Raw genomic sequence first — 13,423 nt, 5'->3', positions numbered from 1 at the left:
TATTTTTTGGGGCGAGATGGGAAATCAAGTGTGTACTGACCTGAAACCCTGGCGGAAGTGATTACTGGGGACAAGCGCGACCAACAGATACGCTGAGGCTGTGAACAAGGTAACGCAACATGAGCGTGCAAGAAAGGCTTCTTAGTATATTATTCATATCTGTGGGTCTGACTTACAATATATGTACCAAGTGCTTCAATGATCAAGATGTAATCATGTTCTTACTGTTCCTGATTCGTGGACCCGTGCTTCTCTGGTCAAAACAGCGTTCTTACCTTTCTAATTCATGGTCCCGATATAAGTTGGTCAAGATGTAACCGTGTTCTTACCGTTCCAGATTCGTGGGTCCATGCTTTTTGGGTCAGAATGTAACCGTGTTCTTACCATTCCTTATTCGTGGGCTGTTATCAGCGATGAGGTACTTCTCGACCCATTGCTCCATGTTGTCCAGAACCCATTGATGTGCCTACGAAAGAGGTTTTCCATTAAGACTGATTTAGACGCGATTTAATCGTACACGACTTGCCCGCAACAACTCTAAAGCTTTATTGAATTTGTTACTTTTTTTTTTTAAATCGGGGCAAGAACAGGTAGCTATCGGGTACAATCAGGGGGTTGGTACAATACAGGCAAGCTACTCGATGCAAAGATTGCCTACATACCATAGAATTCTTTGGAACGATACACGTGAGCCACTCGATGCACAAGATGGCGTTGTACTCGGCAGCCTGCAGAATCAAAAGCAAAGGGGTAAGTTTAGGGGTATTTATGGTTGATGGGATATCTCCAATCACGATTTTATTCTGCGCTCGATTGAAGAAAAGAGCAATGGTGGGGCATACAGTACGCACCTCCCAGATCTTGCTTAGGGTGAGGTTTGTGAAGGAAGGCATGCCAGCTGGACTTACACCCTGAAGTTCGGTCAACATGGACAGAAGTTTGAAGAAGGACTGTGATTGCTGCAAGAAAGATCCTTGCATCAGGTCATGAGTACAAACAATCATCTCTTTTCGTACTTTGCAGACAGCCGAGCTTACCTCTGGAGGAAGTTTTTGTACAGCGGTGATCAACATTGAAACAATCTGAATGAAAAGTTCACAGAAATGAAGATAACATTACTCCATGAACCTGATTATATCCGTTTTCAGTGACACGCGCACCTTGTGTTTTTCATTTGCGAATCACGACTAGTCCTTTGTGGCAGAATCCATTCCGTAGTTACGAAGGCCGCTAGACCACCAACAAATGAGAAAGCACCAACAATCACCCGCCGTAAAAAAGCAGACAAAAGATACATACATAAATACACACTACATCAACACCAACGCAAAGCTCAGGGAAACTACTCGAAATTTACTCAATTGCTGGCTCTGTGTTTATGGGTAATTTCTTGGCGACGGTAGCTATGAAGGCAATTGTCTATGATGCTGTTTTGTTTGTGATCGGTATAAAACTGTGACAGATGCAGAATTGGAAGAACTCGTCATGATTTACATCCACCAGAACTAGTCGCGACTCGTACACTTCAAACAGAAGGTGCATGTGTGACTGAAAATGGGTAAGAGAAAACCTGCATGCCTTTCTGTTGAAAACAAAACAAGTCCTGGCTTTCTAGCACCATCTGATTTTTGAACAAATGTGTTAATGCTAGTGCTATGTCTGCAATAAGGGTCAGGATATATCTGAGCCCAAATAGATGACTAGTGGGTTTAAGGGTTATCGTTAGGGTATCACGGCTAGGACTGATGTTAGGGTCTCTTACACTCTCTGCAAGTTTGGCATTGTATCTGCTGAGGCTGAACACCAGGTTGGTCGTGTGACGCAGGTTGATGGCGTCCTTGATTGCTTGAAACAGGAACGGGAAGCCCTGCTGGGAGACACAAACATTAAAATGCTCAAAGAGCATAGAGCCTTTAATCCTAAATCCTTAAATTAAGTGAAATGAACTTTAAAAAATACCATGAACAACAAAAATATACAACGGAATTGTATGTTTATGAATATTTATTTGACGGTAAAATCGTTGTTGACAACTATATAAAATTTTTTTAAATCAACGGCCCGTTCTGAGAGCAAATTGAGCTAAAACTGTTTATAGTGTTTGGAGCAACTTCAGAATACCGCGTCCACAAACAGTTCACAATAGGATTTCACACCTTGACGTTTATAGAATGAGCCAGCAAGGGAAATGCAAATAAGTTGACGGGTAACCAGAAGTTTAGTAGCAATACTTACATCAGCCCCGATAACTGCCTCCATGTCATTCTCGGAGAGGTTTAGGTGCCTAGAATTAAACAAAGCGCAAGAAAGTGTTTTCAATATAGAGAAGGTTGACACAAAACGGTTTAATGTCATACGTATAACCGTAACTACGCACAACCCTTAGTAGTACTGAGACAGTGCTCTGCTGTAGTTGCAGTACATACCGCTCATCCCACGATTCTTCGACAAGCAGTGCAATGACCGAGATCATCTTTTCCAGGGAACTTGAACGGTATTTATCTTCCGGAAGAATAGGAACAACCTCGTCATCATCATCATCTGCATCATCATCATCGCCAGCTGCAGACTCGTGAGCCTGTAAAATCATGGGTGATATATCCAACATTAGGGGAGCCTTGATATAACAAGGACGGAACATCAACCAAAATCAATCTCACAGGGCGCTTATTACTTTAGCTAACAACTCAAAGGGCTTATTGACATAGCTAACAACTCAAAGTACTTATTGACATAGCTAACAACTCAAAGGGCTTATTACCATAGCTAACAACTCAAAGGGCTTATTGACATAGCTAACAACTCAAAGGGCTTATTACCATAGCTAACAACTCAAAAGGCTTATTACCATAGCTAGCAAATCAAAGGGCATATTAATATAGCTAACAACTCAAAGGCCTTATTGACATAGCTAGCAACTCAAAGGGCTTATTACTATAGCTAACAACTCAAAGGGCTTACTGCCATAGCTAACAACTCAAAAGGCTTATTACCATAGCTAACAACTCAAAGGGCTTATTACTATAGCTGACAACTCAAAGGGCTTATTACCATAGCTAGCAACTCAAAGGGCTTATTACCATAGCTAACTCAAGGGGCTTATTACTATAGCTAACAACTCAAAGGACTTATTACCAAAGCTAACAACTCAAAGGGCTTATTACCAAAGCTATCAACTCAAAGGGCATATTAACATAGCTAACAACTCAAAGGGCTTATTACCAAAGCTATCAACTCAAAGGGCTTATTAACATAGCTATCAACTCAAAGGGCTTATTACCAAGGCTATCAACTCAAAGGGTCTATTAACATAGCTAACAAATCAAAGGGCTTATAACCAAGTTAACAACTCAAAGGGCTTTTACCATAGCTAACAACTCAAAGGGTTTATTAACATAGCTAGCAACTCAAAAGGCTTATTGACATAGCTAACAACTCAAAGGACTCATTACCATGACTTCAACCCAAAGATTTAACGTGGTCCATGCAAGGTAGTAAAATGATTACGAGGTATTATATGAATAAACGTTTTCATAGATTACCGTCTCTGGAGCTTTGCTTCCCAGGTAGAAACTGATCATAAAGGAAATTGCATCGATACTCAGCAGGAACTCGCGCTTGAATAATAAAAGAAATATCAAACACGAGACAGACAGTAACACATCGCATTGTATTGTATGTTACAAAATTCATCATCACAGTTTCCTGAGCAATAACTTCGAGCTTCGTAACATTTTAAAATGGCACAGTTAACTGTCAAAACAAAAGCAAAAAATTAAAACAAACAAACATTCAGGGCCATACCACAATGTACATAAAAAAGTCCTTCATACCTCCTCCTCGCCGGCGAGAGCAAATTGGTGAATAAGCCAGAAATACTCGGATAGGTTCTTGATGTGCAGACGGGTCACGTTGTACTCAAGCTATAGAAAAAGGCACTAGTCATCCTTGAGGTACAACGATTACCACAAGACGTACACAAAATTCCGTAATAAGGACAACAGAATGTCAGGTATAAGGAGTACAAGTCACACAAGGTAAAGTACCAGCTTTAGTATTGCTTTGATGAATCTTGTTGCGAAAGGAAACAAGGATCTCTCATCTTCGTCTGCCGTCAACTCTCTAAAAACAAACAATCAATGAATATTATTACAATAATCCGTAAAATCCATGCCCTCTCTGGAATATATGATACTTTAATAAAAGTATGAGCTTGTAAATAATCAATCTGTCAGTCCTCTACATTATTTGAAATCCAATTCTCTTGGATATTCCTTGCACAACACAAAAGGCCAAATAAGGGAGCCTCGCACCCACAATCGGCGAATTAAATGTTGATATTTTTTCAGTGGAAAACGCTTTCCAAGTGTTCACGTCATATTTCAAGTATAACTCCTTTGTACCCCACCCCGCCACCTGCGACCTTAGTCCTCAACATTGAATAGGGGGGAATTTTTGTGTTCTCATTTGAAAAAATAGCATATTGAGTATATAACTGATTAAGAACTTATTTTATCAACAATTTAATTCGCCGATTGCAGGTTCTAACAAGACATGAGACTTTAACTTACTCTTCTGCGTCCTTGACGTTGAACATCCGCAGAGCCTGCAATGCATGGGCACAGAGCCGCGCAAACATCTATGGAAAGAGTAGAGGGATCACAGAATTGAGTTAAAAAAAGGACTAATACTTCATACCTGCCACAAAATAGCGACTTTCATTTCAACGACATGTTACCGTTGTTCATTATATCAGAAGCTAAGCCAACACTTGTATTGCTATACTTCCTTAATTTCACAGGACTTAGTACTAAGTTATACAAGTCATGTTTCTTACACGTTTGAGCGTATGTCGTACAACTCACTCATCTTGCTGAAGCATGTTTTACTGGTAAGTCTTGGCAGTCACCAAGACAGGTATCTTTCTTTTTCAGGGTAGAAAACTAGTGCGTGCAATGCCAGTTATTTTCCTGGACAAAGTAAAGGTGTACCTTATAATAGTCAATGACCAGTAACTATTCACCAGCAGTGACTGGCCTGTGTTACACTCTGTACTAACGACTTCCTTACGTGGAAAAAAGGTGTACCTTATACTAGTCAATGACAAGTCTATATTCAGTAGTAGTGACTAACCTGTCTTATGTTCTGTACTGGGCACTTGACCAGTAACTTTTGCAACCACCAGTCATCGCTAGACAGAGTTTCCAGAAACCACTGGCTTGTGTCGCTAGTCTGCTCCAGGTGGTGGATCAGCAAGTCGGACCAGTTTTTCAGAAGGAGTTTCTCCTTGGAGTGGACAAGGGTTTCGAGCAAGAAGGACGTACCCAGCTGCATGTTGGACAGGAAGACCTCCTGGGTGCTCTGCGCACAAACCACATAAGAATACTTGGAAACATAAGGCGATGCGTAACGTAGTCAAAACAAGTACAGTTGACGCAAAAAATGAGTGGCAATCCTTATTGTATTGGATAAGATTTTTTCACTTCTATAAAGATTAGCTGATACTCCATGATAAATACTGATTGGCGTAAAGTCTCAGAGAGGATGGAATTCTACACAATCCGTAGCACTGCCACCAGTTTACTTCCGAAGGGCTGATGGAAACCTCAACCGTTAAAAAATATAACAATATATTAGAATCCTCTCTATTTAACAGGCCATCCGCTCTAGATTATCAATCACATCCTAAAGAGATTTTCAATAGACACAACGCTTTCAAAATTTTGAAATATTTTTAACTTTTCCGTTAAAACACATCGGAGATTGTTACGTAATCGTAAAGTATACTGTATACATACTGGCGACAATGCAGCTTTAACACTGCTAGAGATATTCTGCCCTTATCACTGCTAGAGATATTCTGCCCTTATTACTGCTAGAAATATTCGGCCCTTATCACTGCTAGAGATATTCGGCCCTTATCACTGCTAGAGATATTCTGCCCTTATTACTGCTAGAAATATTCGACCCTTATCACTGCTAGAAATATTCTGCCCTTATTACTGCTAGAAATATTCTGCCCTTATCACTGCTAGAGATATTCGACCCTTATTACTGCTAGAGGTATTCTGCCTTAAACACTGCTAGAAATATTCTGCAGTGCTCTACAGCTAGAACTAAACGGCCCTTACCTCTAATGTAGGCGGAATACTGCTACACAGGAACCACATGAAGTTGAAGTAAGTGGTATCAAAGATATGCTTGTCGTGCAAAAACTGAATGTTGTCTCTCCATATCCAGTCAGCAAGGTCAGGACTTAGTGAGACATCCGGCTCTTGGGACTCGGCAGGTTGGCTGGAGTCGCAGCGCTCATAGAACAACATATATGCACTGTGGGTCTTCTCAAATGAGAGATCCATGAACTTTTCCGACACGACGTCGTAAGTTTTAGTCTGTCGTAAAAAAGGGGCAATAAGAGTTGATTGTTAAAGAATGTCCATCAACCACTCCTTTGTTATTGTTTACAACTGAAAATACAGCGGTACATCTACAAGAAAACTTCAAAATAACCATCCACGATTGAAGTCTGATACTTTATCAATAATACTCTTGAATAAGCCAATTTTATTCTTTAAGTCATTTTGTAAGGGAGCGAGAGCGTTGAATGGTGACGTGATTGGGTTTCCTTAAAAAAAAAAAAAATCCCAGCCGACTCCTGAAAAACTACACTGCTTTGACCTCAGTGGGATACTCTTATTGAGCTCTTATTAAGTGCACAGGCAGTACGGGGACTTATGGAGAAGATGATTTTTCCATTGTTTATGCCTCAAGAGCAAAGCTCAGAGGCCATAAAACGAAAATAACGTTCTCGTACGGTCCATGTAAACGAAGAAAAATAAGATGTTGATCAAACTGTATTTTGAGAAAAATTTTCAGCGCTTAGTGCTGGGTTGTCTCTATGTGGGCCGTACGGGGATGTATGGCGCGCTATTACACTTTTTTCCTCTTCTAAGTTATTTGTCAGGTTTCTGTATTCAATACTATGACGATTTTTTTAAATGAAAACTATCACAAATTAGTGAAGAACAACATATAACCGGCGCTTTTAAAATTGTAGGATACAGTTAATTTTAAAAAACATTTCTTAACTCATAAAAAAACAGAAAATAATTCGGAAAGAAAAAAATATCTTAATTCTCAATTCTGAATCAATGCATACCGTCATCTCGCCTCCGAAGCACTCGCCGGCGATCTGTGAAGGGTCGAAAGGCTTGACCTCGGCATCGTTGAAGAGGAACCACTTATCCTGCTGTGGGTAGGAGCGATTACGAATAAAGCTGTAATAATGGCCGCCCTCTGCCGTCCCAGTGTGCACCACCACGCCTATCAGGTTGTACCAGTAATTAGGATCCTTCTCGGCGTCTGCAACAACAGAATAAGAATAGTTAGGAACTAGGCATGACTAGAAAAAAAATCCAGGTGTAGATGAGCTCAAACGAAACGCTAACGCTGGAAACGGCGACGAAACTCTGTTCTGACAGAGGCATAAAACACGCCATTTAAACCTTGTGTTCCAATACATGGCTCGTGCAAATAGCGCCATCATTGCAGAAAAAAGGAACACGTTGATCAAAACTGCAATACTACTACTTAGCTACAGTTTACTACATTATGGCAAAACTTTAAAAGGTGTTCCTTCTTTACATGAATCTGCCAACCTCATTAATTTTATCAATTGTTTTTCCTACAAGTATAAGCTGGTGGGCGAAAGTGGGGTAGTGGTTAAAGTGTCAATTAAAATTGCTCAAATGGATCTCCTCCGTTATTGGTGATTTTTCTCCGTGAATTCTCGCATTGCTTAATCACCTTCGTCCACCTTGTCTCCCATGAGGTACTCCTCTGAGTAAGGCGCCATATTTAGCTGCAGTGGGAAGGAGAAATGGGTGTTGACTTTCTCCTTCATCATGGTCACCATGTTAAACGTGTAGCGCATCGTGTTGAAGCAAAGGATTCTTGGTAGGACTGTGAAGCACGCCCTGCGAACGAACCATATATAATCTTCTTTTAATATAAACCTTTTATAAGAACGTTCAGCCTGAGATTTAACTAAACTTTAGTTCTTAGAATGATTCTAAGAACATGCCGAGGCTTAGATAAGGAAAAATATTTTTGGGGTGATTTGTTCTGATATACAATAGCGAACTCCAATATTATAATTGTTATTCATCATCATTGGTATTTAAATTCTTATACAACTATTTCAAATAAGATTGAGAATCCATATATCGTAACCCGCAGTGCTTAATAAATAGTCAAATAAGCGTAAATCAAAACAAATCAAAGCTCCAAAAGCGATATAATTCTTGTTCATGTTCCAGTGAACATTCGCATGGCATTTGAAGCACTGCGGGTCAAGGTGAAAATTGATTTCAGGGTGCAACGCTATATGAAATAGCTGTATACACTAGCTGGTATGTGTTTAATCAAAACTCTCATGTCTCAGGTAGAACTTACCGTTTCTCAGCGCGGACTTTTTTGCCGCACTGTGAGCATGTGTACATGTTGTCACCGTCAAGCGTGTCCTTGACCGTCACCTCGTCTAGAGATTCCTGGAAAAGAGATCAAAGGGGACCTTAGTAAAGGATCTAGCCCCTCAAGAAAAAAATACAATACACACTCATATCAATAAGATGGTATATTACTCGGCTTACTTCCTAGAACTGTTCAGAATTCCCGGTCCAATACTCACGTATAAGTTCTTCATGTCTGCCACAGTGCACCGGACTGAATAGAATTCCTCCTTTGTCTTACTGACATGCGAGCAATCCTAGGATATTACCACAATCAGCTTAGAATTAGATTTGTTTGGGTTGTGATTGGATCTTCTTTTTAATTGCGACTTACCAACGATACCACATTGTTTGTTATCACGCCACAGAAGAGCTCTCTCACAAGGTCTCTCTGAGATCAAAAACAGGAATTGTTATTAACACTTCACATGTTGCATTGACGACACAGAAAACGGGTTATGTTACACGACCTTAACAAATCGGGATTCGACTATACAAGGGCATTTTGAAGTACATCGATTGAGCCAAACAGAAACGATAGAGTGTATCAAGTTCCTCAGGTGTTGGTGCAATAAGAGTTGGAATGCTGGAACATGGATGTCTAGATTGCTAAATGGCTGGATTGGCGTTTGTATGACAAGCAAGTAATTCCGCAGTCAAAACGGCTGTAATTCGTTAACTAAACAGGCAGGCGTCAAAAAGACTACTTACTTAAACAAGGTAAACGACCACGTAAGAGTTCTGCATAGATTTCAGATTCTAGAGAACTTACCAGTGATGGAGACATCTCTTCGAGCTTGCTGATGAGGTCGGTGAAGAATTCCGTCATGTCTTTCTGTTCCCCTGTGTTAATCAGCTGCTTGTCCATGGTGTAGGTCCGGCAGAACGAGCGTGGGTTGTACGCCTTGCGTTCACTCATCTGTTGGATTCGAACATTGGAATTTCCCTTACACAATGTTCAATTAATGCCTATTGTTTTGAGAGTTAGTAACATATTAAGGGCGCGTTGTTTTCCTATCATTCTGGAATGGGAATGGTTGGCAGAGAATGTTTAGAATGACATTCGAGTCATTCTGCCACAGGTAGCAGAATTGGTTGAATGGCCTTCATTCCATTCCGTAATGGGAACGCTTTTTTTTTTTCTAAACATTCTCATTCCGGAATCACGAGTAAAAAACGCGCCTTAAGCGTGTCATGCAGCGTTCTAATACACAGCTCTCCATGATGTGCAAATTCAGTGTGTTGGGGTAAGCCAGTGGAGGTGGTAACTGGTAATGTTCATTACAATTTTATCTCAAGTTAAAGAACACAAGTTAACAGGCGACGGTCCAAAAAAAAGATTCGCCAGTTCCAAGGTCCGAAAAGTATCCACTTGCAGTAGATTTTGATTGGGAGAAAGATAACAATTGTTAACAATTTTTCCCCATCATACCATTAGAAAGCAGAACATCTTCTGAAGCTCACGAAGAAACAAGTCATCCTTTGAGTCACCAGTCATCTGTTGGGAGACGATAGTAAATTATGGATCATAGTAGACCATCCATTTTTTTGTTCACCGTCACTGATGACAAAGCCTTTCATATATAGCTGGTTTATACATCTAACCTACATATACCTTAAGCATACGCATTACAAATCTAACCTTTGAATAGGTTTCATGCCTGCTATAAAGAAAAAGCCAAGTTCCTTCACCAATACTTCAAGCTTCACTTACCTTACCTGGCATTTAGGATAGACCCTCACCAATACCCCATACTCCCCTAACCTTTCCTTGGCATTTATTATATGTCCTCAGCAATACATGTTTCAATCGCCTTCTCTTGCATTTAGGATAATCCGCGCTTCCTCCGCCTTACCTTATCTTGACATTTACGGTACCCCATGCTTCCAACGCCTTACCTTGGCGTTTAGGATACTCCATGCTTCACTTGCCTTACCTTGGCATTCAGGATAGACCCTTGCCAATACACCATGTTTCAATCGCCTTACCTTGGCATTTAGGATAGAACAGCGGGCCTGGGGCATCAGGAATAGCTGCTGTATACAGGACGCCATGTAGCATGTTGCTCCGAGGTTGATAATTCCCACCAAACCACACGGTGCACGCTCATTGTCATTGGGCCAGTAGTGCCAGCCATAGCTATGCTTCTTGGATGCTAAAACACAAAAGGAGCACATTTAAGAGAAAAAAGAAGCTTACCACAAACCATAGATTTAAATCTAGAACCGAGTGCGCTTGCATTCAGAGAATAAATTTGTAACCTGCAATGCTTTGTGGATATCAAGTAAATTAGCAAATAAGCGTAAATAAAGACCAATTTCTTTTTTAAAAGCTGTAGAGTTTCATTTATGTGGATTCACATAGCTTTAAGAGACCAGGGTTCAGATATTTATATGTTGCCCATGAACTACTGCGAGTTATGACAGCCAGTTATGACACATTGTTCGAGTGCAACATTACTTGAAATAGAAACATGGCAATGCCATCTTGCTGGTACTTACTGGTCAGCTGTGGAAGACCTGGCCGATGGTGAGTCATAAGTAGTTTCTGGAGCTCGCAGAAATTCTCATTGCAGTCTTTGGCCATCTCCAGGAGAAGGTCATATGCGGCACTACGAGCGGACTGGAACAAGAAACAAGTCAACATTAGACAGGCTAGGGATAAGGCGTTACAGGCCGACCGAAAAAAGGACAACCACAACACAAAGGCAGGGAATTGAGGTATTACGTGTCAAGCGAAAAAGGTTCGAACCTACAACAGAAAGGCTGGGAATAAGGCGACCAAAACAAGGGATAAAACTAATTCAGAAAGGCAGGGGATTTAGGTATTAGCTCAGTTGTAAGTGTAAATAGTATCTTCAGAGTAATCTGTCATCTTTGGATGTGTTTTTACATGTAGAAGATGATTACACACCTTTAGCTTGCAAAGTGGTAGAACACGTTTGTCATAGCAGTCAGTGGGTAGGTCAAATAAGCAGGCGCTGAACACCTCGCCAATAAATATCTATCAAGTAAGCACAGCATGAATTCAAGGTGATCTGTGAAGCCGAATAATAATAATAATATAACTAGAAAATCAAATAATACAGACAAGCTGTAGACTAACTAGGTGGAAAACACAGAAGTATTGTGTGACGAAGGGATAATGCCCAAAACGTCAGCAAAACTTTTTTTTTCGCAGAAGGTGTAAAATAGTTCATTTCAATGTTATGTTGAATAACTGGATAACTTTATAATTGTTTTAATATTGGTCCATTCCATTCGTTCGATATCAAATTTTGTCTCCCTTGCATATAAACCAATGGTCTTTTTGCAAGAGCAAAGAAAGATCCCCGAAGATAAAATATCTATAGCGTCATTAGGACATCAAGTTCGCGAAGGAAGACACTAACAAGATAATCGCTCACCATGCCTTCCTGTGAAAACTTGAAGGGTGGGTTGTGCCTCATGACCGCGGTACACAGCTTGAGCATTCCGCTAAGTCCCTCCTCCTCATGGTGGGAGCTTTCCTTGAGGTTCTCTTTACTGCAAGCGCCAAGGAAAAGTGCAAAATGTTAATTCGAGACAGACATGGACAAACCGGCGAGGGAAGAAATGAAAAGAGGTATTTCATGCTGATGTTACACTATTTTTCCTCGCCATTGTTTTTTTGTTTTGTTTTGGTTTAAATACTGCCCTCAACCTTGTTGATATCGTTGTTGTACAACATTTTATTGAGTAGATATATAGCAGCAAACAGACAGTACAATATATTGAGTGCCATCCTGTAGCAAAGTATACCATGGAGTGTGACAAAAGATCTATAAGTAAGAAATAAGAAATGACATGCACTTAAAAGAATAAGTACCGTACCTGCTACAGATGTACTTGCACAAGAGCTTGGCCAAAGAGTTCAGATCAATCTCATGGCCCTGTTAAAAATATCAGTTTCGCTGCATGTAAGCAAAGTTGTAAAAAATAGACTATTTTCGTGAAAATGCCCACTTGAGCCGTACACGAACAAACAACATAGTATTAATTCTAACATACATGTGTGTACAATGCATATTTTATGGTACATTTATTCTCTAGACAAATGTTTAACATATAACAAATCAAAATCCAAACTGCGCATTTTAAAAGGTCAAACACTCAAACACTGCCAAGCATTGTTCAACAGCTTCGTTACCTTTCAAGATGACAAGGGGATATGTTAAAGTACTGCATATACATAATGATACATGCGCCTCTTAAAACTACATTAGAATAGGTGCATGCATCATGAATGCATAGAAAGGTTCCACATATAGTCCATGGTCAAACTCACCTTGTTGCCATCTTGAGAGGGAAGCCCATCCACCAAGCGACAAAGAATGGAGAAGTACTCCCTTGTGCAGGGATCATGTCTCTTCTGCCTTGTACTCTTGGTCTGTAGGGACTGGGCGAGTGGGAGAGAGTCAAGCAGAGCATCCATCAACTGAATCAAGCATGAGTTCTCCTTGATAAGGCTCAGGCGGTATAGGCCACGGCATGCTTCAAACCGAACCACGGGCTATAATGAATAGGAAAGGCTTTGGCTAACCATGCAAACAATGCAAGAAATGTTATAAAAAACATCGATTACGACTGTAGGCTAAGCCAACCCTGCAAACATTGTAATAAATGATAGTAAAAATATTGGCTACGACAGTTGTCTAAAACCAACAATGTAAACAGTTCAAGCAATGATAGAAAAACATAGACTACAGCCTATGAAAACAGTACAAACATGGATAGAAAAAAACATGTAACAATGCAAGTATGGCCATAGCTGTTGGGGAAGGCATCAGGAAGGCTCAACAGCCAGGCAGCATCAGGGTATACTAAGGAGTGTTGTTGGAAACAGTAATGGTAGCGCTGTTTACTCGTGGGTTTACCACGACTTATTACATGAA

The 13,423-nt window shown here is 40.3% G+C and overlaps 1 protein-coding gene across 2 annotated transcripts in view; it reads right to left on the bottom strand.

Annotated features, from left to right (window-relative positions):
* The window catches only part of LOC5508249 (ubiquitin carboxyl-terminal hydrolase 34), a 46,582-nt gene that overhangs the window by 14,781 nt on the left and 18,378 nt on the right, over positions 1–13,423 (bottom strand). The window contains exons 27-53 of one of the 2 annotated variants that reach the window (XM_048730013.1): positions 12,817–13,041; positions 12,363–12,421; positions 11,918–12,035; positions 11,425–11,514; positions 11,013–11,133; positions 10,500–10,666; positions 9,943–10,008; positions 9,283–9,429; positions 8,845–8,901; positions 8,690–8,767; positions 8,455–8,549; positions 7,807–7,976; positions 7,160–7,362; positions 6,132–6,392; positions 5,134–5,361; positions 4,572–4,639; positions 4,047–4,122; positions 3,834–3,923; positions 3,543–3,617; positions 2,427–2,578; positions 2,236–2,284; positions 1,763–1,870; positions 1,038–1,082; positions 852–959; positions 663–728; positions 385–466; positions 41–98 (exon numbers count right to left, since the gene is read on the bottom strand). In XM_048730013.1, coding sequence (XP_048585970.1) covers positions 41–98; positions 385–466; positions 663–728; positions 852–959; positions 1,038–1,082; positions 1,763–1,870; positions 2,236–2,284; positions 2,427–2,578; positions 3,543–3,617; positions 3,834–3,923; positions 4,047–4,122; positions 4,572–4,639; positions 5,134–5,361; positions 6,132–6,392; positions 7,160–7,362; positions 7,807–7,976; positions 8,455–8,549; positions 8,690–8,767; positions 8,845–8,901; positions 9,283–9,429; positions 9,943–10,008; positions 10,500–10,666; positions 11,013–11,133; positions 11,425–11,514; positions 11,918–12,035; positions 12,363–12,421; positions 12,817–13,041 — 3,062 coding nt within the window. The remainder of the gene's footprint in view (positions 1–40; positions 99–384; positions 467–662; positions 729–851; positions 960–1,037; positions 1,083–1,762; positions 1,871–2,235; positions 2,285–2,426; positions 2,579–3,542; positions 3,618–3,833; positions 3,924–4,046; positions 4,123–4,571; positions 4,640–5,133; positions 5,362–6,131; positions 6,393–7,159; positions 7,363–7,806; positions 7,977–8,454; positions 8,550–8,689; positions 8,768–8,844; positions 8,902–9,282; positions 9,430–9,942; positions 10,009–10,499; positions 10,667–11,012; positions 11,134–11,424; positions 11,515–11,917; positions 12,036–12,362; positions 12,422–12,816; positions 13,042–13,423) is intronic. The other variant, XM_048730014.1, reaches the window with a different exon arrangement.

Source organism: Nematostella vectensis, chromosome 7, assembly GCF_932526225.1.
Source record: "Nematostella vectensis chromosome 7, jaNemVect1.1, whole genome shotgun sequence".
NCBI lineage: Eukaryota > Metazoa > Cnidaria > Anthozoa > Actiniaria > Edwardsiidae > Nematostella > Nematostella vectensis.
This window is presented reverse-complemented; position numbering and strand designations above follow the sequence as displayed.